The 24,375-nt window shown below is 45.5% G+C and overlaps 1 protein-coding gene across 1 annotated transcript in view; it reads right to left on the bottom strand.

Moving 5' to 3' along the window:
• tenm1 (teneurin transmembrane protein 1) overlaps positions 1–24,375 on the bottom strand; it is an 873,954-nt gene that overhangs the window by 293,746 nt on the left and 555,833 nt on the right. The window contains exon 4 of the mRNA XM_041195427.1: positions 10,500–10,738. Within this exon, the coding sequence (XP_041051361.1) occupies positions 10,500–10,738 (239 nt within the window). The remainder of the gene's footprint in view (positions 1–10,499; positions 10,739–24,375) is intronic.

Raw genomic sequence — 24,375 nt, 5'->3', positions numbered from 1 at the left:
ACACTGTCTGATGCACAGCAGACAGTGGCAGGGACATCCCAGGGTTCCAGTACTTGAAGGACTACTGGAGGCCAGAAATCTGCTGAGTGAGTCAGATGAGGAGCCTCTGGACTCGGTTGCTGGAGCTTCAAAGGCAAGCTCAGGAACATCAGGAAGGGATGTCTGCTGCGCTCCTCAGATTGCAAGCCACGATGGAGGAGCCTGTTTGCCTTGGTACCATGCCCTTAGAGTTAATGACCATGGATTTCCATTGGATTGGTCCATGATTATGGTTGGCAAAGCACTGCAGTGGTTTGCCATTGCCTTCTGCAGTATGGCCGACCAGGAAAATTTCCCATTCTTACTGCTTGCCATCAGGCATATTGGAAGGGTTTACAGGCTGATAAATCAACCTGTTTGGCCAAGTTATGAATGCACCTTCCATGGCCATCAAGTCCTGGCATGGGATTTGAACCTGGAACTTCTGGGCCAGAAAAAGGGTCACTACCATTATGCCACAAGACCTCCCTAGTGATTACACTTCAAAAACACTTCATTGTCTGTAAACCACTTTGGAACATCATAAATTCAAGTCTTTCTTTTTTCTTTCTCACACATAAGCTGCATCATTTACCTTTTATAAAATGCTATTAATGTCACATTTTATTATATCAGCGAAACTGATGCAAACCTCTAACATTTGGAAAATTGTTACACTAAAAAGCTTTTCAAAATGACATGCCAAGAAGTGATCCAGTCAAAATTCTGCCCTAATATAAGTTGATAGACAAGTACCCTGATTCTAACTCAGACCAGCAGTCTGGCTGGTTGGTGGGGGTGAGGTGGGTGGTGAAATGCACCAACCTGACCCCCCACCATGAGTTCTGGGCCTCAGCTGCACAGGAAAAGATCCCGGTGCTCAAAATGGTTGGAGGGACAGAGTCAAAGAGGTCCCTGTGGTATTGGAGACGACAGAACTTTCCTTGTGGGGCCTGGCAAGGAGCACTCTAAGGGAGTGGACACTGTGGGCAACCATTATGTCATTGAAGACAAATTTGCATATCTAAAGAAGGATAACATCAGTTTCCAGTTGGTGGCTCTCTTGCTTGCTCAGAACAGCAGTTTAAAATAGAAAACCCCTGGAGAAGAGTAGAGCTTGGCGGTTAAATCCCATGGGCAATTTTAACTGATTATCAGCCTGGATTCCACTGGATAGAGAAAATCATCCTGAAGTAACTTAAAACCCTTTGTTTATGTAGGAATGAATCAGCCTGGGCTCTATAATTGCTTCATGCCATTCCAGATTCCTTGGGTATGTCCCTTCCCAACAAGGGTGGCCATCAGTGCATAATACATAGTCAGGACGGTGTGGCCCTGGATATTCAGTATTGACTTTGAATCAATATTCCCTCTAATTTTTTCCATCTGTGTGCCTAATGAGTTTTGCAAAGTGCACCAATATCAAGGCAAAGTGGCTTGCCTCAATTGCCCTTGAGACTCTACGGAGAGACCTTGTCACAATGGAAAGACTAACCACATGAGCCCTTGTCAGGCAGGTCCATTCGACCAGGAGGATGGAGGTTTGCAGTCATAACTTGGCTGTTACTCACCTGCATGCCTCTAATAGGCATTCCGCTCCCTCTCTTCTTCCCTAACTCTGTCTAGAGCTAATGGCAAATGGTCCAGAGTGAATGGCCACTTTACACTTCACTGGGATCTCATTGTCATGAAAACCCTCTGGACCAGACCTGCTGCCACTTGACCTTCAACACTCAGTGAGAATTTGCAAAGCAAAAATCTCTCAGGCAGTCTCCACATGATTGTAGGATTTCCCTTTAGTTGTCCAGTTGTGCTGACTTTCAGCTTCCACCACCTCGATGTTTTGCAGTTGGACATTGAGGGTATTGCCTTGATCTGGAGCTGCCTCTGCCTCATGACGGTGTATATCATGTATCAGACTATCTCCACCACCTTCTACCCTCTCTCTGTCACTCACCAACTTCCCCTGCATCACCATCAACTCGCCAAAGTCACTTTCACTGTCCTGTAATAGCCCTTCAGCCTTTCCCCATCACCCTGGACCCTATCACAGTCAACTTTGACATGCCTTACCTCCTCACTGAGCCCGCACACCGTTCCTCTGCCCACTCTGTTCCTCCTCGCTCCTGTAATCTGTGTCATCATCCTTGGCCCCCTCAATAACACCCCCACTGAACCCCCGGATGAAAACTATACCCAACCGACTGCATTCCTCTTCCCATTCTCACAGTCACCGCCCCCACCTATCACCAATACCCTCTGTTCTGGCCCCAGGATTCCAATGTTGACTCAATCAACCCCTCCCTCTGAAATACTCTGGCTCCCACCTTGGTCCCTCCCCCTTCATGCTTTCCTCCCTCCCCCTCCCCCTTCATGCTTTCTTTACCCCCTCACTCCACTCCACCCCTCCTCCTTCTCCTCTGGACCCCTTCCTCTTTTTCTTTTGGACTTTCCATACTTCTCCTCTGGATGCACCCCCCTTTTTCTCTGCCAGAACCTGCCTTTCATGTCTTCCACCCACCCCCACTTCATGTCTTCCACTCACACAATCCCCCCATTTGGTGTTTCCCACCCACTCCTGCCACTTTGTGTCCTCTGGACCTCCCCCACTTAATATCTTCACATGCCCCATACCTGCGGTCATCTCCAGTGGCACAGGGTAGCATTGACTACAAGGTAAGTTCTCTAAAATTCTCCCTTACCGGGTGCACAGCACGTATGTGCAGTTGTGTAATGGAATGGCATAAATTCCCACTTGCAGAGGGGGAAGATTCCATCCAATAATTCAGAACAGTATTAATTGTTACTTGGGCAAATGCAGGTTGATTAGGGAAAGCCAGTATAGATTTGTTAAGGGCAAAGCTAACTTGCTTGAGTTTTTTGATGAGGTAACAGAGAGGGTTGAATGAGGGTAATGCAGTCAATGCGGTGTACATGCACTTCCAAAAGACATTTAACAAAGTACCACACAACAGGTTTGTGAGCAAATTTCGAGATCACGGTTTAAAAGGGATAGTAGCAACTTGAGCATGAAATTGGCTGAGTGACAGGAAACAGAGAGTAGTGGAGAATGGTTGTTTTAAGGTCTGGAGGAAGATTTATACCAGGGTTCCCCAGATGTTAATTTAGGACCCCAGCTCTTCCTAATATACATATTAATGACATTGACTTTGATGTACGAGGCACAATTTCAAAACTGTGGATGACACAAAACTTGGTAGCATTGCGGACTGTGACGAGGATAGTGCTAAACTTCAAAAGGACATAAACAGTTGATGGAATGAGTGGACAAGTGCCTGGTGAAATTTAATACAGCAAAGTATGAAGTGATTAATTTTTTTTGGAAGAACAGGGAGATTCCATATAAAATCAAGACTACAACCCTAAAGCGGGTGCAGGAGCAATGGGACTTGGGGATATACGTGCACAAATTATTGAAGGTGAGAGGGTAGGTTAAGAGTGCGGGTAACAAAGCATATGGGATCCTGGGTTTCATCAATAGGAGTGAACAGTATAAAAGCAAAGAAGTTATGATACAGTTACACATAACACTCTTTTGACCTTAACTGGAGTATTGTATCCAGTTCTGGGCATCAAACTTTAGGAAGGATGTGAAGGCAGTAGAGAGGGTGCAGAAAAGATTCACAAAAATCATTCCAGGGATGAGGAATTTCATTTACGTGGGTAGATTGGAGAAGCTGGGGCTGTTCTCCTTACAGAAGAGAAAGTTGAGAGGTGATTTGATGGAGGTATTCAAAATTATGAGGTTCTGAGCAGAGTAGATAGGGAGAAGCTCTTCTCATTTGTGGAAGGATTGAGGGCCTAAGGACACCAATTTAAGGTGGTTGGCAAAAGAAACAATGCAGACATGAGGAAAAACTTTTTTCCACAAAGCAAGTGGTTAGGATCTGGAATGTACTGCCTGAGAGTGTGGTGGAGACAGATTCAATCATGGCTTTCAAAAGAGAAACGTAACTGGATCCACCACATAAAATTGTGGCTACATCAGCAGGTCAGAGGTTGGATATTCTGCAGTGAGTAACTCACCACCTGACCTCTCAAAGCATTTAAGGCAGAGGTCAGGAGTGTGATGAAATGATCTTTCTTTGCCTGGATGAGCGCAGCTCCAAAAACGCTCAAGAAGCTTGACCGTTCCCAGGTTAAAGCAGGCTGTCTGATTGTTTAAAGTGGTGGATGGGGTGACATTCAAAACTTCCACCAGCGGTGCACACAAGCGGCAAAATGTACGGCAGTAACTCGCCAATGTTTGACAGCACCTTCCAAACCTGCGAGCTCTACTACCTGGAAGAACAAGGGCAATAGGCAAATGGGAACAATACCACTTGCAAGTTCCTCTCAAGTTACACACCATCCTGAATTGAAACTTTGGCCAGGATTTGGTTGGGCAAGCACGGTGGGAGTTGGGGGGGCAGGAACCTGACTGCCGGCTGAGATCAGCTCTTCATCGCCATTTTATGCAGGCGAGTCAATTAAGGCCAATACGCGACCGCGGCATTAGCGAGAAGGGGCTGCTGGGGATGGGAGCTCAATGTCCATCGGGTCCAATGGCGATCCGGCAGCCGATTGAAAAACAGCTGCGGCAGCCATGTGAAGGCTGCTATTGAGCGGACGACCCTCGTTATGGAGAACTTCAGTGCTGAACACGGCAGGCGGGAGGGCAGGTCGGCGGGGCAGTCAGACCAGCGTTTTTCTGACGAGTGTCTCACTGCCCTCCTGGAGGAGGTGGCAGCACGAGATATACTTGTCCTCAGGAACGGGAGGAGGAGGCCGCCCCCACCTCACCAAAAATGCCTGGGAGGAGGTGGCATCCAGGGTGAACTCCCATGATGTGGTGAGGGGCACATGGGTGCAGCGCCATAAGCGGTTCAATGATCTCCTGCGATCGGGAAGGATGAGTATCGCGTTGGCATGGGTCACTTAGCACAGCAGTTAGGAGTGGCCATCCCCCTCCTCCCATACTGGACCTCAGAGTTCTTAGAGTGTGAGGGGCAAATGTCAATGAGGCAGCATCTGGGCAAGGGGGTTGAGCCCTGGCTGCTTGGGGTGAGTGTCTTGTGGCTCTAGGGTCACAAATCGGCTGAACCCTGCGAGGTATTCCTCAGGTAGGGTTGGCCAGGCTACAATGGCAATGCAGGTACAGGGTGGACTAATCAATGCTCCTCTGTCCTTTTAGAAGAAGACATCCCATAATAATGCTGAATGGTTGTGGACTGGCGGAGGAATGCCCCACCTTTTAATCTTGACCAGATACAATCAGGAGGCCCTGGAGCTGGAGAGGCACCATGCGCCTAGGTCAAACAGCCGCAGTGAGGTTAGGGTGTCACAGGGAGGTTAGAGTGTAGTACACTGAGGTCAGAATGTCTGTAATACAACCATTCCACTATTGTCTCTATATTGATGTGAGCCTCGAACATGGAATCCCCATTGATAATGGAAAGACGAGGGCACCCTGATCTGGGTGCCAGGCAACCAATGACATGTCCTTGCTCTTCCTTTCAGGCTCACCAGAAGCCTGTTGGGGTCAGGAGCCTGAAGGCCCGCTGCTCACCCCAGCGGACACAGAGGAAATGTGGCAGCATTACACCCTCTCAGTCAGGCAGGCACCAGCGCAGATATCAGAATCTCAGTGGGCATTAGATTATCAGATAGTATCTCAGTGCACAGCGGTGAGGCCACTTCACACTCACTTGAGGTGCAGGCGGAGGCAGAGAGTACCCAGGGTGCCGGCAGTCAGAGGGCTGCTGGGAACCAGGAACATGCTCAGTCGGTGGCTGATGATGTGCCTCTGGAGTGGTCCCTGAGGCAGGAGTTGCTGGAAGTACAGCAGGATGTGTGGGAGAATCTGGTGGAGATACAAAAGCGAATTCATGTCATAGTTTCCGTTGTGGAGGAGTCTGTGCAGAGCATGAGCAATGCAATGACCCTCATGGCCCAGCGCAATGCCTCCTCCATGTAGAGAGTGGCGACTCTCATGGAGAGGTTGCTCCAGGAGCTGAAATCAGGGCTTCCTGGGGATGCATTTGGACCTGCAAGCCCTCATACCGGCAATGGTCTCAGGTGGTCACTGTCAGTGTGGGAGATGGATTGGGCGCCCAGTATCCCAGCTAGGTGCCCATCCATCAATGCTGAGCAGGGAGATCCAAAGCGACCTGACGTTGGTGCATGAGCTGCTTGTTGTAACTGCAGACTCCTCTCTGGGTGCTCCGGATGATGGCAGCAGCTCCGCAGCCCCTCTGCCAGTGACAGTGGCATCCAGTGAAGCTGCAGCGACTGAGGAGATGCCAGCCATGGCACTGGCTGCTCCCTCCCAGTCAGGGCCAGCACAGGCTCCATGGGCCAGAGGATGCCCACCAAGGTTATCAAAGCCAACAGGACAGCAGAGTGAGCAGGCTATCTCCAATGCTGGTGCCAGCGAGGGGGGAGCACCTAGATGTAGCATCCGCAAACGAAAACTTATAGCACCTTAAGCACAACATGGGCTTATCACTGGTGATATTTTTTCCCCCAATTTTATGTTAATTATTAATAACTGTGATGGAGAACAACTTTCCATTTAATTTGTATTATGTATGCCAGGCACCACAGCATTAAATGTATTTCTGTTCAACAAGCCTCTGGGTGCTTCACTAGTTCTGCAGGTGAAGGGTAACCCTGGATGTTATGAATGACTTGTTGTCATTGAACTTTATTTAAATGGTACATAGTGCATGTTGTTCACCAAGCAAATGTTCCTGTCAGGTATTGAGTATGGAGCCTGCAGCCCTGGCATGTGGTGCTGGTTCATCTTTGATAGACTAGCTGAAGGGGCGTTGGATCAAAGCCTCCTGGGTGCCCCTACCTCCCTGGAGGTTGCCCAGATCAGCATCTATCCTCTCAGTGTTCTCCTGAGCGTGCTCACCCTCAGACTCACTATTGGTCTCATCGTCTGCTGCCAGAGCAGCTGCGACAACATCTTCCTTCACTGCGTCCCCCCTTTCCAGAGCCAGATTGTGGGGAGCGCAGCATGCAATCACTATCAGTGACACACAATCTGGGGGTATTGCAGTGTGCCCCCTAAGTAGTCCATGCATCGGAAGTGCATCTTGAGAAGACTGATGGTTCTCTCTACCACTGCACTTGTGGAGGTGTGGCTCCTATTGTGCCGCTGCTCAGCTTCTGTTCTTTGGATGGCGGAGGGGCGTCATGAGCCACCTTTTGAGGGGATAGCCCTTGTCACCCAGCAGCCATTCATCCAGTTGGACTGGAGCACTGAAGAGCTCCGGCACCTGGGAGTGTCTCAGGATATAAGCATTGTGGCAGCTGCCTGTATACCTTGCAAGGACTTGCAGAATCTGCCTCCTATGGTCACACACTATCTGCACGTTCATGGAGTGGAAGCCCTTCCTGTTGACAAAGGCACCGGGCTCACCTGCTGGTGCCTTGATGGCCACGTGTGTAATCGATTGCACCCTGGACATGGGAGAACCCAGCAATCGCAGCAAAGCCTCTGGCTCGCTCTGTCTGGCTGACCTATCATGCGGTAGTGAATGAAAGTCAATGCACGCCTGAACAGAGCATCTGTCACCAGCTTGACACAACGATGGACAACTGATTGGGAGAATCCACAAAGATCAGCCACCGACCCCTGGAAAAAGCAGGAGGCATAGAAGTTGAGGGCCACTATGACCTTCAGCACCACTGGCATGAGGTGTCCACCCACACACTGTTGGAGCTGATCTCAGGGCCGATCATGTGACAGATGGAGGCCACGGTCTCCTTCGAGTGGCAGAACCTCCTTCGGCATTGCACCTCATACATATTGAGGTAGCTGCATCACCGCCTGTAAACCCTGGCAGCAAGATAGTGGCATCTTCTGCGGTCCCTTCTGCCTTGGACTTCCTGTTAGCCCTGCACCCCTTGTGCCTGCATCTGTCCTCCCACAGGCAGCTCCTCTGGAGGCTGAATAGAGACACCTAGCCTTCTCCCCCTTCTTGCCCTCTTTTCCACCTCAGAGGAGGTGCCTCCAGCAGAGACCGCAATTCCTATTCCCAGGGTAAGGGAAGGCTGTCTGATACCTGGAAGGCCCTAAGTGTTATGACTCCTCCGGAGTCCTGAACTGAAGCCTCTTATTTCTGTCAAAGCAGCTCTGAAGCGAAATGAAGTTGTCCTGTTTACACAAGCAAGCAGCAGCAAGCTGTAAGCTAAAGTACTAACAACTCGTATTAGCGAGCTCATTCACCCCTCTTATCCCACCCGTGGTTGAGGTTTTTGAAAAAGTGGCCTACCTGCCTGCCCGTTGCGCCTGTGTGATGCCCTGAAAATCGCACGGGCTGCATAAAACCAAAGACAATTGGTCCCGCAAGGGTCTTAACTGGCCCGTTAAATAATGATGGGCGCGCCTCTTCCTCATAGCGCGCCCGCCTAGTGAAACATCGCGATGGTATGCGGTGATGTCAGGACGCACGCCCGACGACATCATGCGCTATTTTACGTTCTGGCGTCGCTAGATTAAAAACCTGGGACTCCGTCCCTCAGAGCAACTCAGAGTATCTACACTCCATGGCTTACAACAGATCAAGGCGGCGGCTCACCACCACTTTCTCAATGGCAATTTGGGATGGGTAATAAATGCTGTCTTTGCACACCGTGAATGAATAAATAATCATTTTAGAAATTATTGTCCAATATTGGGAAATGTGTTGGGAGAGTTAGATTAAGCTTGATTGAACAACCCACTGACACTTAACATCACTGCCTAAACTTGCACATTAAGAATGAACCTGCTGAGCATTTCCAGCATTTTCTGTTCTTATTTAAGAATGGACACTTTGGCAAAGTACTGGAGGGCCTTTGGCGCCAATGGATCTCTTGCCCATCATCGGTGAGTGGGGGAACAGCAAAGAGAAAAAATGCAGATCAGGCATCGGTAATTAGGTCATTTTAAGTGTTAAGTGTAGGAACTGAGGCCGACCACGGAAGTGCAGGGCAACTATAGATATGAGAACTGCACTATGAGTGAGTGAGAACTGGAGGCTTTTTCAGAAAATCACATTGTTTAACAAATCACTTTAATATTTCAGCAACAAAACGGAATAGCCCTTGAAAGCAAATGATGCTTTAAAATGGTTGGGCACTGGCACCCAATTATTTTTTCCAATTCCAGTTCAGTTTGGCTCAGACATGCAATCAATAAATGTATCCCAATGATCATCAAAGGGCATAGAGGGATTGTTTAAATAAAGAGAACGAGAGTGTTTTTTTGTTGATTAGCTAGCTCAAATGATTAAACAGAAGGGATTTCAAAATTTAAAAGAAAATCAGATCACCTGCCAAGCAAATTACATGGCACCAGAACTATGATAAAAGTCATTAGCAAAGCTAAGCTCTCTTTGATTTGAATGTTTGATTTAATTAGCTGAACTAATGTAACTACTAGCAAAAGCCTATAGAAAAAATTCAGCCAAATATTTACGGTGAGCTGACATTACGGTCTAAAAGACAGACACTTTTCAGAGACAAGTAAAGCCCTACTAATTAAATTCGTAATTGAGTACTGATCTATACTGAAATGTGAAATGGGCTAGCCTTACTAATTGCTGCACTATACTCACAGCTTAGATCCAATATTGTCTCTCTATCCATAGTGCATTAATATAAATCAACTACACTCTTTAAAAAAGGATTCTAACATTGGAATGAGATTCAATTCAATAAGAAGATTTCTTTAGTTATCTAACAGATAAATGATACATAAATAATTTATGATTTTTATAGCTGTTTACAAAGTTACTTCATTTATTTTGCCATTTGAATGCTGTGCTCCCAAAAGAGACGACATAGAGATTTTCCTTATCAAATAGGCAATTGTTGAAAGATAACAAGAGTAATTAAAATGTTACATTAAAGATTACACATTAATTGATGAAAATTATCCTTTATTACTGTTGTTATCCTGCAATATCTTGTCAAAGGGAAAGGAGCTACAATTTTGTCAGTTTGGCTGGGATCTATCCTGGTGTCTGGGGAAGGTGCATACAGGCCACAGATGGTCCATAATCAAAACAACAAGGCACCATGAGAAACCTCATCAATAGAGATGGATTTTCTTCTCTCTGATAGCACTGACTTTGGGTTAATTACTTTACTGATTTGCCTTATATAGTTCCTCCTGCAAGGTAAATGGGTGTCATGAAGAGGTTTGGCAATTCCTACTGAAGAGAGCGCTACAAATAATTAAAGAAACAATTATAGGATAAAAGGAAAAAGAACAATCAGCAAATTGAAATGCACCACCGACACCTTAAAATGTAATTATTTTCATTACGTATTACGATGTTTTAAGCAAATCCATGCAATTATAATAATTAACATTTCTCGTATGAACTAAGATAGTCTATTCTTATGTGCAGGATAAAATGTAAATAGTAGTTAAGGAAAAAATAATGAAGAAAGAAACAGAATAGTTTAAGGAAGACACTTACCAATAACATAAGCGAGGAGGAGTGCTAGTGTTACAGTAATGGCTGTTGCACTCAGTGCTGTGCACTTCCAGTTGCAGCACTTGTAAGGTTTATTGAAAGTGAAGGCAGGTCTGGAAAAGGTACTTCTAGGAAGGGGTCTCGGAGGTGGAGAATAAACAGTATTGGAGGTCAAAGGATAGCTTGGATTGGTGGTACCATAGAGGCTGGATGTACCAGATCCTGGTTTAAATAGGAAATGCCTACAGGAAAAGAGAGAAAGAGACTAAACAGGATTGAATGAAAGATATAGGTCAAGACTCTTAATGTTTGGCATCTGTCCCTCATACATCTGCACAATATTAACACCTTGATCACAATCTGAAAAAAAATGCTGTTTCAACTCTCCTACAATAACATTGTATTTGAAGAGAATCTTTTTCAGTTTTTGACCTTTTCAGGCAATGTTAATGGAACCATCTCCCATTTGCCTGAATATAAGAAAACTCGAGGACAAATAGGGTCATTCCTTCCACTGAAGCATGTCCTCCTGGAACCCCAACCCTCCTGTGATAGCGCCCTCCTGTAATTTGAACATCTCTGCTCTTTATGCCTCAACTACCACACCTTGGTGATTGTTCTGAACATTTATCACCATTGAGTACAATTTGAGTACCAAAGGTCTGTTTTAAAATTTACATTTCATTAATTTAAACTTATGTTTTTAGTGCAACTTCCTGGCTTAATTTGTAGTAATTTATTCATTCAAAACAATATTCTGTTAACGTTAGTAACATCACAGATCTGTTGAAACATCTATGTCAGGACTTCCACAAATAGCTTAGTTCAAGGATGATAGGCATGTTGAGAACTGAGATGGAGAACACATTAATTCACAGTCCACTTCCTCCCAAAAGTAAATAAATAAATAATAGGGGAGAAGAGAAAAAAATAATAAAATCAGTGTTTGTTCCACTTTTTATCCGAAATATTTGCATTTATAGAAAGTAAACACTAGTAACACAGAGAATTCAGTTTTATTCCTGGTAGGAATCTTTACTTATGAAATTCAATTGCAACTTTAATTGTACTAAAATACAACCAATGACAAACAGGCTGTTCTCTCAAAGACAGCCATATTTTAACAAATGACTCAATTTGCATTAATACAGCAGCCTGAACGTAGTTAAGTGTCCTAAGGTGCTTCACAGGAATGTATCAGGAGGGAAGTTCAGAGCTTAGACAGTGGAAGGCAAGGCCATCAGGTGGTAGATAGCTTAAATTCAGGTTTGCCCAGGAAGACAGCATCAGAGGAATGCAGAAACCTCTGAAGTTTGTGAGGCTGGAGGAGATTACAGAGATAGTGAGGGGAGAATGGATAAGGAAGGGTGAAGCCATGGACAGATTCGTAAACAAGGATGAGAGTTTTAAAAATTGAATTGCTGCTTAATTGAGAACTAATGTAGGATGGCAAGAATAGGGGTGATGGGTGAACAGGTCTTGGTGTAAGTTAGGACATGGGCAGCAATGTTTTGGATGACTTCAAGTTTGTGATCAGAAGTTGTTGGAGTAATTGAGACTAGAGGTAACAAAGCCATCAATGAGGGTTTTAGCAGCAGATGAACCGAGGCAGGTGTGGAGTTGGGCAACGTTACAGAGGTGGAAATAAAACAGGCAGTGTCTTAGTGATGTCATAAATGTGGTTGGAAGCTCATTTCAGAGTCATGGTTGTGAATGGTTTAGTTCAGCCTTAGACAGTTGCCGGGGAGAGACTTGAGGGCCAAGGAATGGAGTTTATGGTGGGGACCAAAGATGTTGGCTTTGGTCTTTCCAATGTTTAAGTGGAGGAAATTTCTCCACTTAACATCCAACATAGTTTGTTGGGCAGGGAACATGATAAATCAAAGGCAGTGCAGGGGTCGAGATCGAGGGGGTGAAGTGGAGTTTAATGCCTTCAGTGTACATAGTGAAACCTGATGTTGGGCAGAATTTTGTCCTTGATGGGTGGGCGGGCCCGGGCGGGCCCGGGCGGGCCCAACCGACTCGGCAGCGGGCAGGTGGCCGATCGCCGCCGCCGAAACGGGCCCCACCGTCATTTTAAGTGGGCGGGCCAATTAAGGCCCGCCCAGTGCGACACCTGACGGGAAGCGCTATGCGCTTCCTGTGCGGGTGGGCGGTGGGGATTCCCCAAATGCAAGAGTGAGCTCTTTCGCGCATACGCACATCTCCGAGGCTACGTGCTGCCTCAGGGAGCGCGCTGAAAGTTTTTGAAACTTTAAAAATAGAAAAATAACAAAATCATTAACATGTCCCCCTCATGTGACAATTTCACATGAGATGGGACATGTTAATAAATATCACAAAAACTTTATTAAAGTTTTTTAAAACCGACATGAAACCTCATCCCGCCGCTGGATGAGGTTTCATGTTTTTTCAGAAGCCCGCTGGGGCTCCTAGCCTGCCCGCCAGCCTTAAGGTTGGACGGGCAGGGCCTTTAATTGATTTAACTACCCTGTCAGTGGCCTCAATTGGCCATTGACAGGTCGGTGGGTGGACAGCTGATCGCGCTGTCCCCCCGCCTTCCTGAATATTTAAATGGAGCGGGATGATGTCAGGGGTTCTGCCTGACAATGTCCCGCATCATTTTCTCGTCGGCGAGCGGGCCCTGCCCCCAGCTTGCCGATGGAAAAGTTTTGCCCGTTGAGTTTTTGAATGACATTGCCAAGGGGCAGCTTATAGATAGTAATTAGGAGGAGGCCAAAGATAGATCCTTGGAAGCAGTGCAGAAGTTGGAAGAGAAGCCACTGCAGCTGATTTTCTGGCTATGACTGGACAGATAAGAATGGAACCAGACGGGGACAGTCCCATCCAACTGGCTAAATAAACTGCAGTGAATTCATTGGCTCTGCTTCTAGACACAGATTATTGTTGGAGGAATAGCAAATGGGGACAGTGATGTTGGAAAGTTGACATAACAGCTCTGAAACTGGTAAAAGCTATTTAAAACATCTTTGGTGCCTCCGAGTTGCTGCGAACATCATCAAAAGCAATTTTTAGATTTGTACATGTTGCAACTTGTTCGAGTCTGTTTTATAAGCTTCTCTAGTCTGATCATCCCAGATCTAGGAAAGGGTCATACCTGAAACATTCTTACTCTTTCCATTTTCTGGCTAACATTTTTTTCATAGCAGTTTATGTTTTCCTTTCCATTTTTCTGTTTTATTTTCAAAAAAACTTGCATTTATATAGCACCTTTCATCAGCTCAAGGTGTCCCAAAGTGCTCCATAGCCAATGAAGTGCTTTTTAAGTATAGTCACTGTAGGAAATATGGCAACTAATTGCTCACAGCAAAATACCACAGACAGCAATGACCAGACTATTTTTGATGCTACTGGAGGGGACAATATTGGCCAGGACTTCAGAGAGAATTTCCTTATGCTTCTTCGAAGTGGTGCCATGGAAACTTTTATGTCCACCTGAGTTAGGACAGCCGACACTGGAGGCCATCAAAACCGGATGCCGTAGCAACGCATGGGGGATGATGTCATCACATTTGGAGAATCAGCACCATTCAAGAGGCAACAGGGGTGGACGATGGGTAGGGGGTGGGGGATGTGTGAAAACAAACCAATTGTTTGGTCCCTGTTGTATCAAGGCTGCAGGTTTGCAAAGGAATGAGTGCAGGCCCCTGTCGATGCTGTTTTACTAAGCCAAGTGGACTATCGCCCAAAATATGGGATATTAAGCCATCCAGCAACATACTGTGATCTGTCCGGCTAAACATTGGACTGTACAGTATGAAGCCAGATATCTGGCCTCCCTAACTTGGCAAGTGGGGCTTCAGTTTAATGTTTCATTTGAAAGATGGTACTTTACCAGTGACACCCTGCAACCTTCTGACTCAGAGGTGAAAGTGCACCACCATCATTCTTCAGCAAATCCATGAACAAAGCATTTAGTACCCAAAAAGCTGGAACTCATTCTTATTTTCATTAAGATGTAATCTCTTATTTTTCTTCCCACTTTACCTTTTCTCTGTGTATGCTGTACACTATTGCCCAAGTGGAAGGGCAGGCAGCTAACCTATCCCCAGACCTAAACTGACATATCATATCCAGTATGTGTGATGACATGACATTATGATTGATAGACAGGAATGTCAACTGGCCACTTTGAAATAAAATTAACACTTAGTATTTTGGTATTTGTGTATATGAAAACAGATTTGCATCATATTTTTGCTGACTCATATTGATTTTCAACAAAACAATTTTAAATGAATGCAGTTTTAATACGCAATTGTTTGGATATAAATGGATGTGTGGCTCTGAGCATCAACAACCTTGGCATTGTCTACCCTTGTTGTATTTAGCAAACAATTTGGCTCTAAATGTCAGTAAATTGAGTTTAGTGGACATTTGTCTCAGGTTGGATTAGAACGCTGGCAAGACTTGTCATGAGCATTGATTTTTCTTCAAAAGAATTATAGAAAGCTGTGAGCACTCCTTCACTCGTAACCCTCTGTGATTATATAACAAAGTAGGTTTGTGGATTATTCTTAATGTATTTAGACCAAACTTTATAAATAAACATGTGTTAATCAGCACTTATGTATTCCAGCCCCATTCCAAGTGAAGGGAACTCCAAAATGGTTACTTCGCAGTGGTTTGTCAAAGAGCCCTGAGTGCTGCTGAGCACTAGTTCCATTAGTTCAGCCAGCTGCAAAGAGGAAAAAAGGATAGGTCAGGTGGTGAGCCAGAGGCCACTTTTGCCTCCTATGTGGCACTTCTCTGCCACATTCGAGGAGTGGAATTTTCCCATCTGGGACTGAGGCCCATGGCAGGGGCAGGGGTGGGAATGTTTCCCGCCAGGAATCTGCGTGACCCGGCCTAATTAGTTATGCAGTCAGGGGTTTCCCGACATATCACGTGGCGGGGCGGGCTTGATGGCTCGTGCCCCGCCATCATATCCGGGTGCCATTTTTAAAAGGTGTCCGGACATAACTGGCCCACTGTTAAAGATAGAAGATTGGCCTTCAGGAAGACTCCACTTAGCAGATGCTCCCCCGACCCACCGCTGCGCATCTCAGGGTCCACATTCGCTGGAGGCCTCCAACTCGAACTCTGGAGGCTATCCCAGGCCTTCTTCAGGTAAGTGCCAATAGGAACTCACCAAGCTGCTCCAGAAGTGTTCTGGACTGGCGTGGTTTCCCACTGACTGCACAGAGGATCAGAGGATCAAGTGGGCGGGCAGGCAAGTGATTCCAGTTGAGCCTTCATCTGCATCCCAGTAACAGGATGCAAATCGGTTTCACACCAGCCTCTGGCAGGAATGGTGTCTCACCATGCTGGGCAGGAGTGGAAGATCCCACTGTCATTTTATGCTGGCATGAAACCAGTTTTTAGACCTCCTGCCGCAGTCTTCCCCCCTGCCTGCCATTAAACCCACCGTGCGGGGCATGGGAGAATTCCCCCTAGGTGTCAAAGTCACCGCGCTGAGCCAGAAGGTTCTTTGTTCAAGTCCCCCACTCCAGACACTTGAGGGCAAATTCTAGGCTAACACTGAAATGCAGTACTGAAGGAGTACTGCACTATCAGAGGTGCCATCTTTCAGGTGACAAGTTAACCCGAGGCCCTGCTTACCCTCTCAGGAGGATGTAAAAGATCCCATGGCATTATTATGAACAGCATGGCATTTTCCCTCAACCAACATCACTAAAAGGGCACATAATCTGACCATTACCACCTTGCTGTTTCTTGGAACCTTGCTGTGGGCCAATTGCTCAAGATATTCACCATCACTGTCCTGTTTCCTTTTCAGGTCTCATATGACAAGCGTACCTACTGGAAATCTGTTGGTTCCTTATACACATACAGGTTGGGCTCTGATGATGGAATTATGCCCCATCTGCTATTTTAAGCAGTGACCTAATTGGGGAAGCACTACCCCCCCCAACCCCACATACCCCAACCCCCCTACTTAACCCTAACCACCCCTACCCCCAAACCAAAACACCCCTCTACACCTCCCCACCCCCATCCCCAAACCACCCCCTACACCCCCTAACCCCAACACCCCCATTACACCCAACACCCCCTACATCCCACTACCCCCAACACCCCCTCTACATCCTCCTACCCCCACACACCCCCTACCCCCAACACACCCCTTACACTCTCCGACCTCGAACACATCTCCTACACCCACTACCCCCAACACACCTCCTACACCCTCCTACCCCCAACACACCCCCTACACTCTCCTATCCCCAACACACCCCCTACACTCTCCTATCCCCAACACACCCCCTACACTCTCCTATTCCCAACACACCCCCTACAACCCCTACCCCCAACACACCCCCTACAACCCTCTATCCCCAACACACCTCCTATCTCCTTTACCCCAACACTCCACTGACCTTCAACAACCTCCCTACACACTCCCACCCCCTACCCCCAACAATCCCCCCTACCCCCAGCACCCTCCCTAAACCCCCAACACCCCCTACCCCCACATCCCCCAACATTCCTCCCAACCCCAACACTCCCCCTACCCCACTACCCCATTACCCCCAACAGCCCCTACCGCCAACTGACCCTACAGCCCCCAACCCTCCCCCAACAGCCCCAAACCCCCTACCCCCAATAAACCCCTGCAACCCCCACCCCCTACCCCCAACACCCACAATACAGCCCCCCAACCCCCAACACCCCCACCCTCCCTACTGCCAACACCCCCCCACCCTCAACACCACCTCCAACCCACCCCCACACCCCCCCCCCTCCACCCTCCCCACCCAGGTCAATCTATCTTAAAGAATATAGAGAGCTAGAAGAGTATTTAAACTTTTAGTTTAATTTTCTTGTGGGTCAGAAGGCGCATGAGTGAGCTGTTTAGGGCTTCCTTACCCAGGCCTTCAATGTAGATAAGGTGCCAACACATTACCTAGAATACACAGGCGAGTTGGAACAAGTGACTGTGACAGGGAAGGAGTGTGAATCTGCTGGCCAAATATTCAATTCAGTTCCACCTACAGCAGCTTATGAATTCAGATCTTACAGGTCTTGCATATGAAATAAGATTCATGCTGGAGAAGGATTGTCTGTGGGAGTCAGTGGCAATGGGGCTACTTCTGTGTAATTAAACCCATTTGAAATATTTCTTATAAACGATTAGACTGCTATTTCAGAGGTATTGGGTTCCAATATACGAGGAACTCTTCTGTACAGATTCAGTACGGGGGGATTGGGATGTAGAGTGTCATAAGGAAGGTTTCCACAGAACTCCTTACTGCACTCAGGCCTGCTCCCATACAGATCAGTGCTTAAACTGAAGGATTGCCCAGCAGTGGTGAGATGGCTAGAGAAGATATGGATGAGGTTGCTCTCTCTTAATGTGACATTATAGCTCGCCCATCCAGCCCATCTACAACAGCAATAACAAATCTGCAACAAAGTGGCTAGATCCTATTACTGAATGGTGGACCTGGCTGAAGCAGTTACAAGCACATTTAGGAACCAATAGATGGAGGTATGGCCGCTAGAGGGGAGCAAACTGTTTGTTATAACATTGAATTAGGCTGAAGTTTAGCTCAAAGCCAGGTAGATATATCAATCAGGCAACGCAAACTCCTCCTGGTACTGGAATTAAATGTCAAAGTCACTAATTCACAATCCTTTCATCCCCAGGTTGTGCTAATATCCATTCAAGATGAAAATCACATTTTCTCTTTCAAGTCACTGTTCTGATCTCACATAAAATTAAACTGAGAATTCTGAAGCCAGTGAGGAAGAGTTCACACCAAGAGCAGCAGTAGGCATACCTAAAAATGAGATGCCAACCTGTTGAAACGGCACAGGAATACATGCATGCTAAACAGCGAAGGTAGCATGCTTTAGAGAAAGCTAAGCAATCCCACAACTAAGGGATCAGATCAAAATCTGCAGTCCTAACACATCCAGTCATGAATAGTGGTGAATAATTAAACAGCCAACAGGAGGAGGAGGCTCTATGAAAATCCCATCCTCAAGGGTGGAGGAGTTCACCACAGGAGTGCAAAAGACAGGGTTGAAGTGTTTACAATCACCTTCAGCCTGAAGTGCCAAGGGTTGATTTAGCTTTGTCTCCTCCTGAGGTCCCCAACATCACAGATGTCAGCCTTCAGATATGTAATTCATTCCTCATAATACTCAGTGAAGCAGTGATAATGGCTAAAGCTGTCCGAACGATAGACTATTCTCTGGCAAGGGAAGAACAGAAGGTGCTCATTTCAGGTTCAAAGCAGAGTGCTTGTCAATATTGTAAGGTAGCAGGCGGTTAGGTTTTTCAAATGCCTAAACCAGTTCCTTTTTTTTCAGTCAAAGCCATGTAAATCACAGCATAAAATGTGACAGCACAGGCCGACAAGACATCTTGTAACATTTTTCACTGCATTATTTTGCTTTTTCCATTGGAAAGGCATTGTAATGCGTGTGAACAAATACACAAGGCTGGTCAATGTAAGGGCCAATTTCCCTTTAAAGGACAGAGCTCCATGACGAATCACTGTATTAAAAATGCATCTACATTTCAATACAGCACCTAATAGTGACATTTGGAGATATGAAAACAGTTCACACTTACCTTTCAGAATGTTTGTGACTCCTCAGCAGACTTTCCATTTTCTTCACAAACTTCCAAACCTGGTGTGCCTTTAATGAGCTTCCAAAACCCAGCACCAGATGAAAATGATATGCGGGAGGAAATCTGATTCATACCCCAGTTAAAAAAGGGGAAACCGACCTCAATGGGGGTGGCTGTGCGTTTTGCAAACTAGGCACTCCCATCTCGCAAAAAGCCCAGAGAAAAAGGGCGTTGGGTCAGGAATGTGGAGGAAAATTGATTTCCTTCAAAAATCTAAGTGTGGCCATTTGTGCAATGAAACATGCTTCATCTGCATCCAGACAAAAAATCAGCCCCAGGAGTTTTCAGGAATACTCTCCAGTTGCCTGGATAATTGATTTCCAACACCAACCAAACCAAAGCAGCTGCTTTATTGGCACTCCATCCACTACCTTAACCATTAATCCCTCCACCAGCAGCAGCAGGGTCTACCATTGACAAGGTGTACTGCAGCAACTCACCATGGCTTTTTTGACAGCTCCTCTCAGATCTGTAATCTCTACCACCTAGAAGGATAAGGGCAGCAAGATGTATATGAACACAACCATCTTCAAGTTCCCCTCCAAGTCACACCCCAACATGACATGAACATATATCACCACTCCTTTATCGTCTCTGTGTCAAAATCCTTGCACTTTCTCTCTAACAGCACTGTGGGTGTACCTACACTATGTGAACTACAGCATTTCTAGAAGGCAGTTCATCACCACCTTCTCAAGAGTAATTAATGATGGGCGATAAATGCTGACCTTGCTAGCAGCATGCACATCACCTAATTTAACAAATAAAATCAGAGTTTTCAGTGATTGAGAATAAATTCCTAATCTTACTCAGAGAAGCCATAAAAAAGGCATGTGTTGGAAATGGAAGAAAGTCATACTGATACATTAGGGGTTGCTCTTCTGTTTTAGCCTTCAGGCATATTCTTTGGAGCTTAGCTGTGTATTTTATCTGTGCATACCCATTTTGGGAGACTCAATGCAAAAAGTACCAAACTGTTCAACCCCTTTTTACTGTATTCATTCTTGAGCTGTAAGCTTCGCTGGCAAGACTACCATTTACTGCCCATCTCTAATAAGCATTGGGCAGGTGGTGATGGGCTGCCTTCTGGAACTGCTGCAGCCTCTGTGGTGTAGGTATGGAAGTAGTGCCAGCATGTTGACCCAGTAACAATAAAGGAAAGGTGATATATTTTCAAGTTGTGTTGGGCTGTGACTTGGAGGGGAGCTTGCAGCTGGTGTTGTTTGCATGCATCTGCTGCTCTTGTTCTTCAAGTTGGTAGAGGTCATGTGTTTGGGAAGTGCTATCGAAGGAGCAGCTAGGGGAGTTGCTGTAGTACCTCTTATGTATCGTACACACAGCCACCACTGTGCGTCAGTGATGGAGGAACTGAATTTTTAAGGTGATGGATGGTTTGCTGATCAAGTGCTGTGTCTTAGAATGTGTCAAGCTATTTGAATTTTGCAGGAACTACACTCATCCAAGGAAGTGGAGAGTATTCCATTGCAATCCTGACTTGTCCCTTGTAAATGGAGGACAGACCTTGGAGAAGGTCAAGGTTACTCATCACAAAATTCCCAGCCATTGTCCTGCCCATATAGCCACTGTATTTATATGGCTAGCCTAGCTCAGTTTCTGGTCAATGGTAACTCCCTAGGATGTTGATAGTGAGAGATTCAGCAATGGTTATGCTGTTAAATGTCAAGGGAAGATGGTTAAATTCTCTCTTGTTGGAGATGGCCATTGCCTGGTATTTGTATGGCATGAATATTTGCCATTTATTAGCCCAAACCTGAGTGTTATCCAGGCCTTACTGCACGTGGGCACAGACTGCTTCAGTATATGAGCAGTTGCAAATGGGAGTGAACATCCTCACTTCTGACCTAATGTTGGACGGAAGGTCATTGATGAAGCAGCTAAAGACAGTTGAGCCTGGGACACTTCCCTGATGGCCTGGGACTTAGATGATTGAACTCCAACAACCACAACCACCTTCCTTTGTGCTAGGTGCTCCAACCAGTGGAGATTGTGTTTTCCCACTGATTCTCATTGACTTCAACTTTACTGGGGTTCCTTGATGCTACAATTGGTTGAATGCTGCCTTGGTGTCATAGGTAGTCACTCTCATTTCACCTCTGAAATTCTGCTCTTCCGTTCATGTTTGGACCAAGGCCTTTATGATGTCTGGAACAGTGTGGTCCTGGCCAAACTCATACTGAGTATTGGTGAGAAGGTTATTGCTGGGTATGTGCCGCTTGATAGCACTATAAATGATACCTTTGCTGATCGTTGAGATTAGATGGGCAATAATTGGATGGATTGGATTTGTCTTGCTTTTTGTGGACTGGACAGGCCTGGGCAATTTTCCACATTGTTGGGTAGCTGAGAGTGTTGTAGCTGTACTGGAGCAACCTGGCTAATAGCATGGCTAATTCTGAAGCACAAGTCTTCAGTACCACTGCCAGGGTTTTGTCAGGGCATTTGCTATTTGCGGTGCCTTCACCAATTCCTCATATCATGTGGAATGGAGTGAATTGAACTGGCTGAAAACTGGTGTCTATGATGCTGGGAACCTCAGGAGGAGGCTAAGATGGATCATCAACTTAGCACTTTGGGCTGAAAATGGTTGCAAATGCTTTAGCCTTGTCTCTTGTACTGACATGCAGGGCTCCTACACCATTAATGATGGGGATGTTTTTGGAGTCTCCTCCTCTGGTTACCTGTTTAATTGTCCACCACCATTCATGACTGGATCTGCCCTTACTACCCTCAGTGATTTTCGGAAGTGGTGTTCAACATGGAGGAGCACTGATTCATCAGCTGAGGGAGGGTGATATGTGGTATTCAACAGGTTTCCATTCTCATCTTTGACATGATGCCATGAGACTTCATAGGCCTTCACAGCCAGTCCTGAGGACTTCCAAGTCCAGTCACTCCTCACTGTATGGCACTCTTCCAGCACCTCTGGAGGGTTTGTCTTGCCGATAATGGTGATGGAGAAGTCTGGGACATTGGCTGTAAGCTATGCTGAGTATGAGTGAATATGTCAGATTGTTGCTTGATTAGTCTGTGGGATAGCTCTTCCAATTTTGGCACAATTTAGTGAGGAAGACTTTGCAGGGTTGATTGGGCAGGGTATGCCTTTGTCACTTCCAGTCCCCAAGCCAGTTACTATAAACATGTTACTTCAGATTTTGTAATTGAATTTAAATTCTCCCAGCACCCTTGGTGGGATCTGCATGCACATCTCCAGAGCATTAGTCCAGTAACTTTACCACTATGTCACTATCTCCCTACTGAAACAATACCCTTCCCTTGAAGAATACAACAATTTACTATAAAGTCTTTTGGAAGAAAAACTTGGAATCTCTTTTGCAGATTTGATAGGTAGAGCATTGCACCCAAGTGCATTCATCCTCTCTGAATTGATGTTAATTAAATTTATTCCAATTTATTATTGCAACTCTAACTTCTACTCAATTTAACATTTAATGTTTCTTTCAGAAAAGTATCAGAATGCAGAAGTGGCAGTTGAGTTTTTTGCCCACAGCATATTGTTTTCTTTAACCCATATGGAGAATATATTGGCGGTTAGTCAGTCAATCTCTGCATGTTCCATGTCTAGCTCTGGGGTTCTACTAATGGCAGCTGGATGAATTTTTAAACTCCTTGGTAGTTTAGTCGGTGTTCGCATATTCAACCTGATCTGATTATGTAACGGCCCAGGGAAAATTGTCAATAATATGCCTGATGTCTAGGGTGCCTAGGGAACCTTTCATCAGATTTCCATGGTGTACACTGCACTGGTTGAGCATTTTGTTTTTTGTAGGATGTGTTTGTGGAGCTGAAGGAATTGCCCTCCATGCCACCAGCAACCCGCCACACCCCATCCCACCACGAGTTATTCATCTGTACTTTTGGCTTTGATCAATACACATTAGGGTTTTTTATTTTCTCTCATTTGCTTTCCTTTATAACATTCTCAATCATGAATTGTTTTCATATGGTAAATAAGAAGAAACAGTTTCTAGCGGCAGAACGGTTGTTAACCAAAGGATTCAGCTTTAAAATAATTGACAAAAGGACCAGAGGCAAGAAGAGGAAGACATTTTTTATGCAGCAAGTTATTAAGATTTGGAATGCACTGCCTGAAAGGGTTATGAAAGCAAATTCAATAATAACTTTCAAAGGGAATTGAATTGAACATGAAGTGGAAACATTTGCAGGGCAGTGGGAAAGGTCAGGGCAGTGGGTAGCCCTTTCAAAGAAATGACATAGGCAGGATGGACTCAGTGGCCTCCTTCCATGCTATATCTTTCTATGATTCTATGATAATGGCTGTTTAAATCTGAGCAAAGCCTTCCCAGATGAAGCAGCTGAACTTGCTTTCACCTTCTCGTGACTAGTTTCTCATACAGTATAACCTTACGCTTTGAACATAATGGTATATAATGATCATCCCTTTCACAGTTTCAAAAAAATTATTATGGCACTTGAATTTCTGAGTCCAAATTTAAATGGATTTGCTCACCCGAGGTGAGAAATAACATTAGAGCTTGCTGCATTATTTAGCTCCCCAAAATTTACTTTGTCAGTACCAACTGCTGCAGCCCTTCTTTAAGTATAAGGAAAAATTTTAATAGTTCTTGGTCACTTCTAATAGAAATGTTTCTGTTCAGAAATAGGAAAAAGCATGACTTAACTCAATAAACTTTTCCTTTTTTAGCCTCCACCTTCTCACCATATCCCTAAATCCTTCCTTTTCTTCAATAATGCATCGAATTGTATCCTGACCCATTGATATGTTTACTTCACTGGCTTGACTTGGCAATGCATCCCATAATTTGACTATTTTGCCTGCCTATGGTTTAGACTCCTAACTTCCTAAATATTAATGTGTTCTCTGGTTGGAGATTGCATAGCTGCTGGAGCAGGCCGGGTGGGGGAGGTGGATGAGTTGGTGGTGAGTAGGAGTTGTACCATAACAGTATAGGACGGGCTTGATTGACTAGTTAGTCTTTTCCTGACTCTTCAATTCTAAAGAAAATAAACCCAATTTTAAAAAAATAAAAACTTTTCCAGACAATTGAAATTCCTGATAATCAAAATTCCCTCAAATGTACTAATATCCTTCCCCAAGTGTCAGGGATAGATCAGTGGTAGTGCTCTTGCTTCTGAATCAGAAGATTACGAGATTTAGATGCATTCCAGAGACTTGAGCACGTACTCCAGGAT

Source organism: Carcharodon carcharias, chromosome 9 (assembly GCF_017639515.1).
Source record: "Carcharodon carcharias isolate sCarCar2 chromosome 9, sCarCar2.pri, whole genome shotgun sequence".
Classification (NCBI taxonomy): domain Eukaryota; kingdom Metazoa; phylum Chordata; class Chondrichthyes; order Lamniformes; family Lamnidae; genus Carcharodon; species Carcharodon carcharias.
Note: the sequence above shows the minus strand (reverse complement) of the source record. Positions and strands in the feature narration are given on the sequence as shown.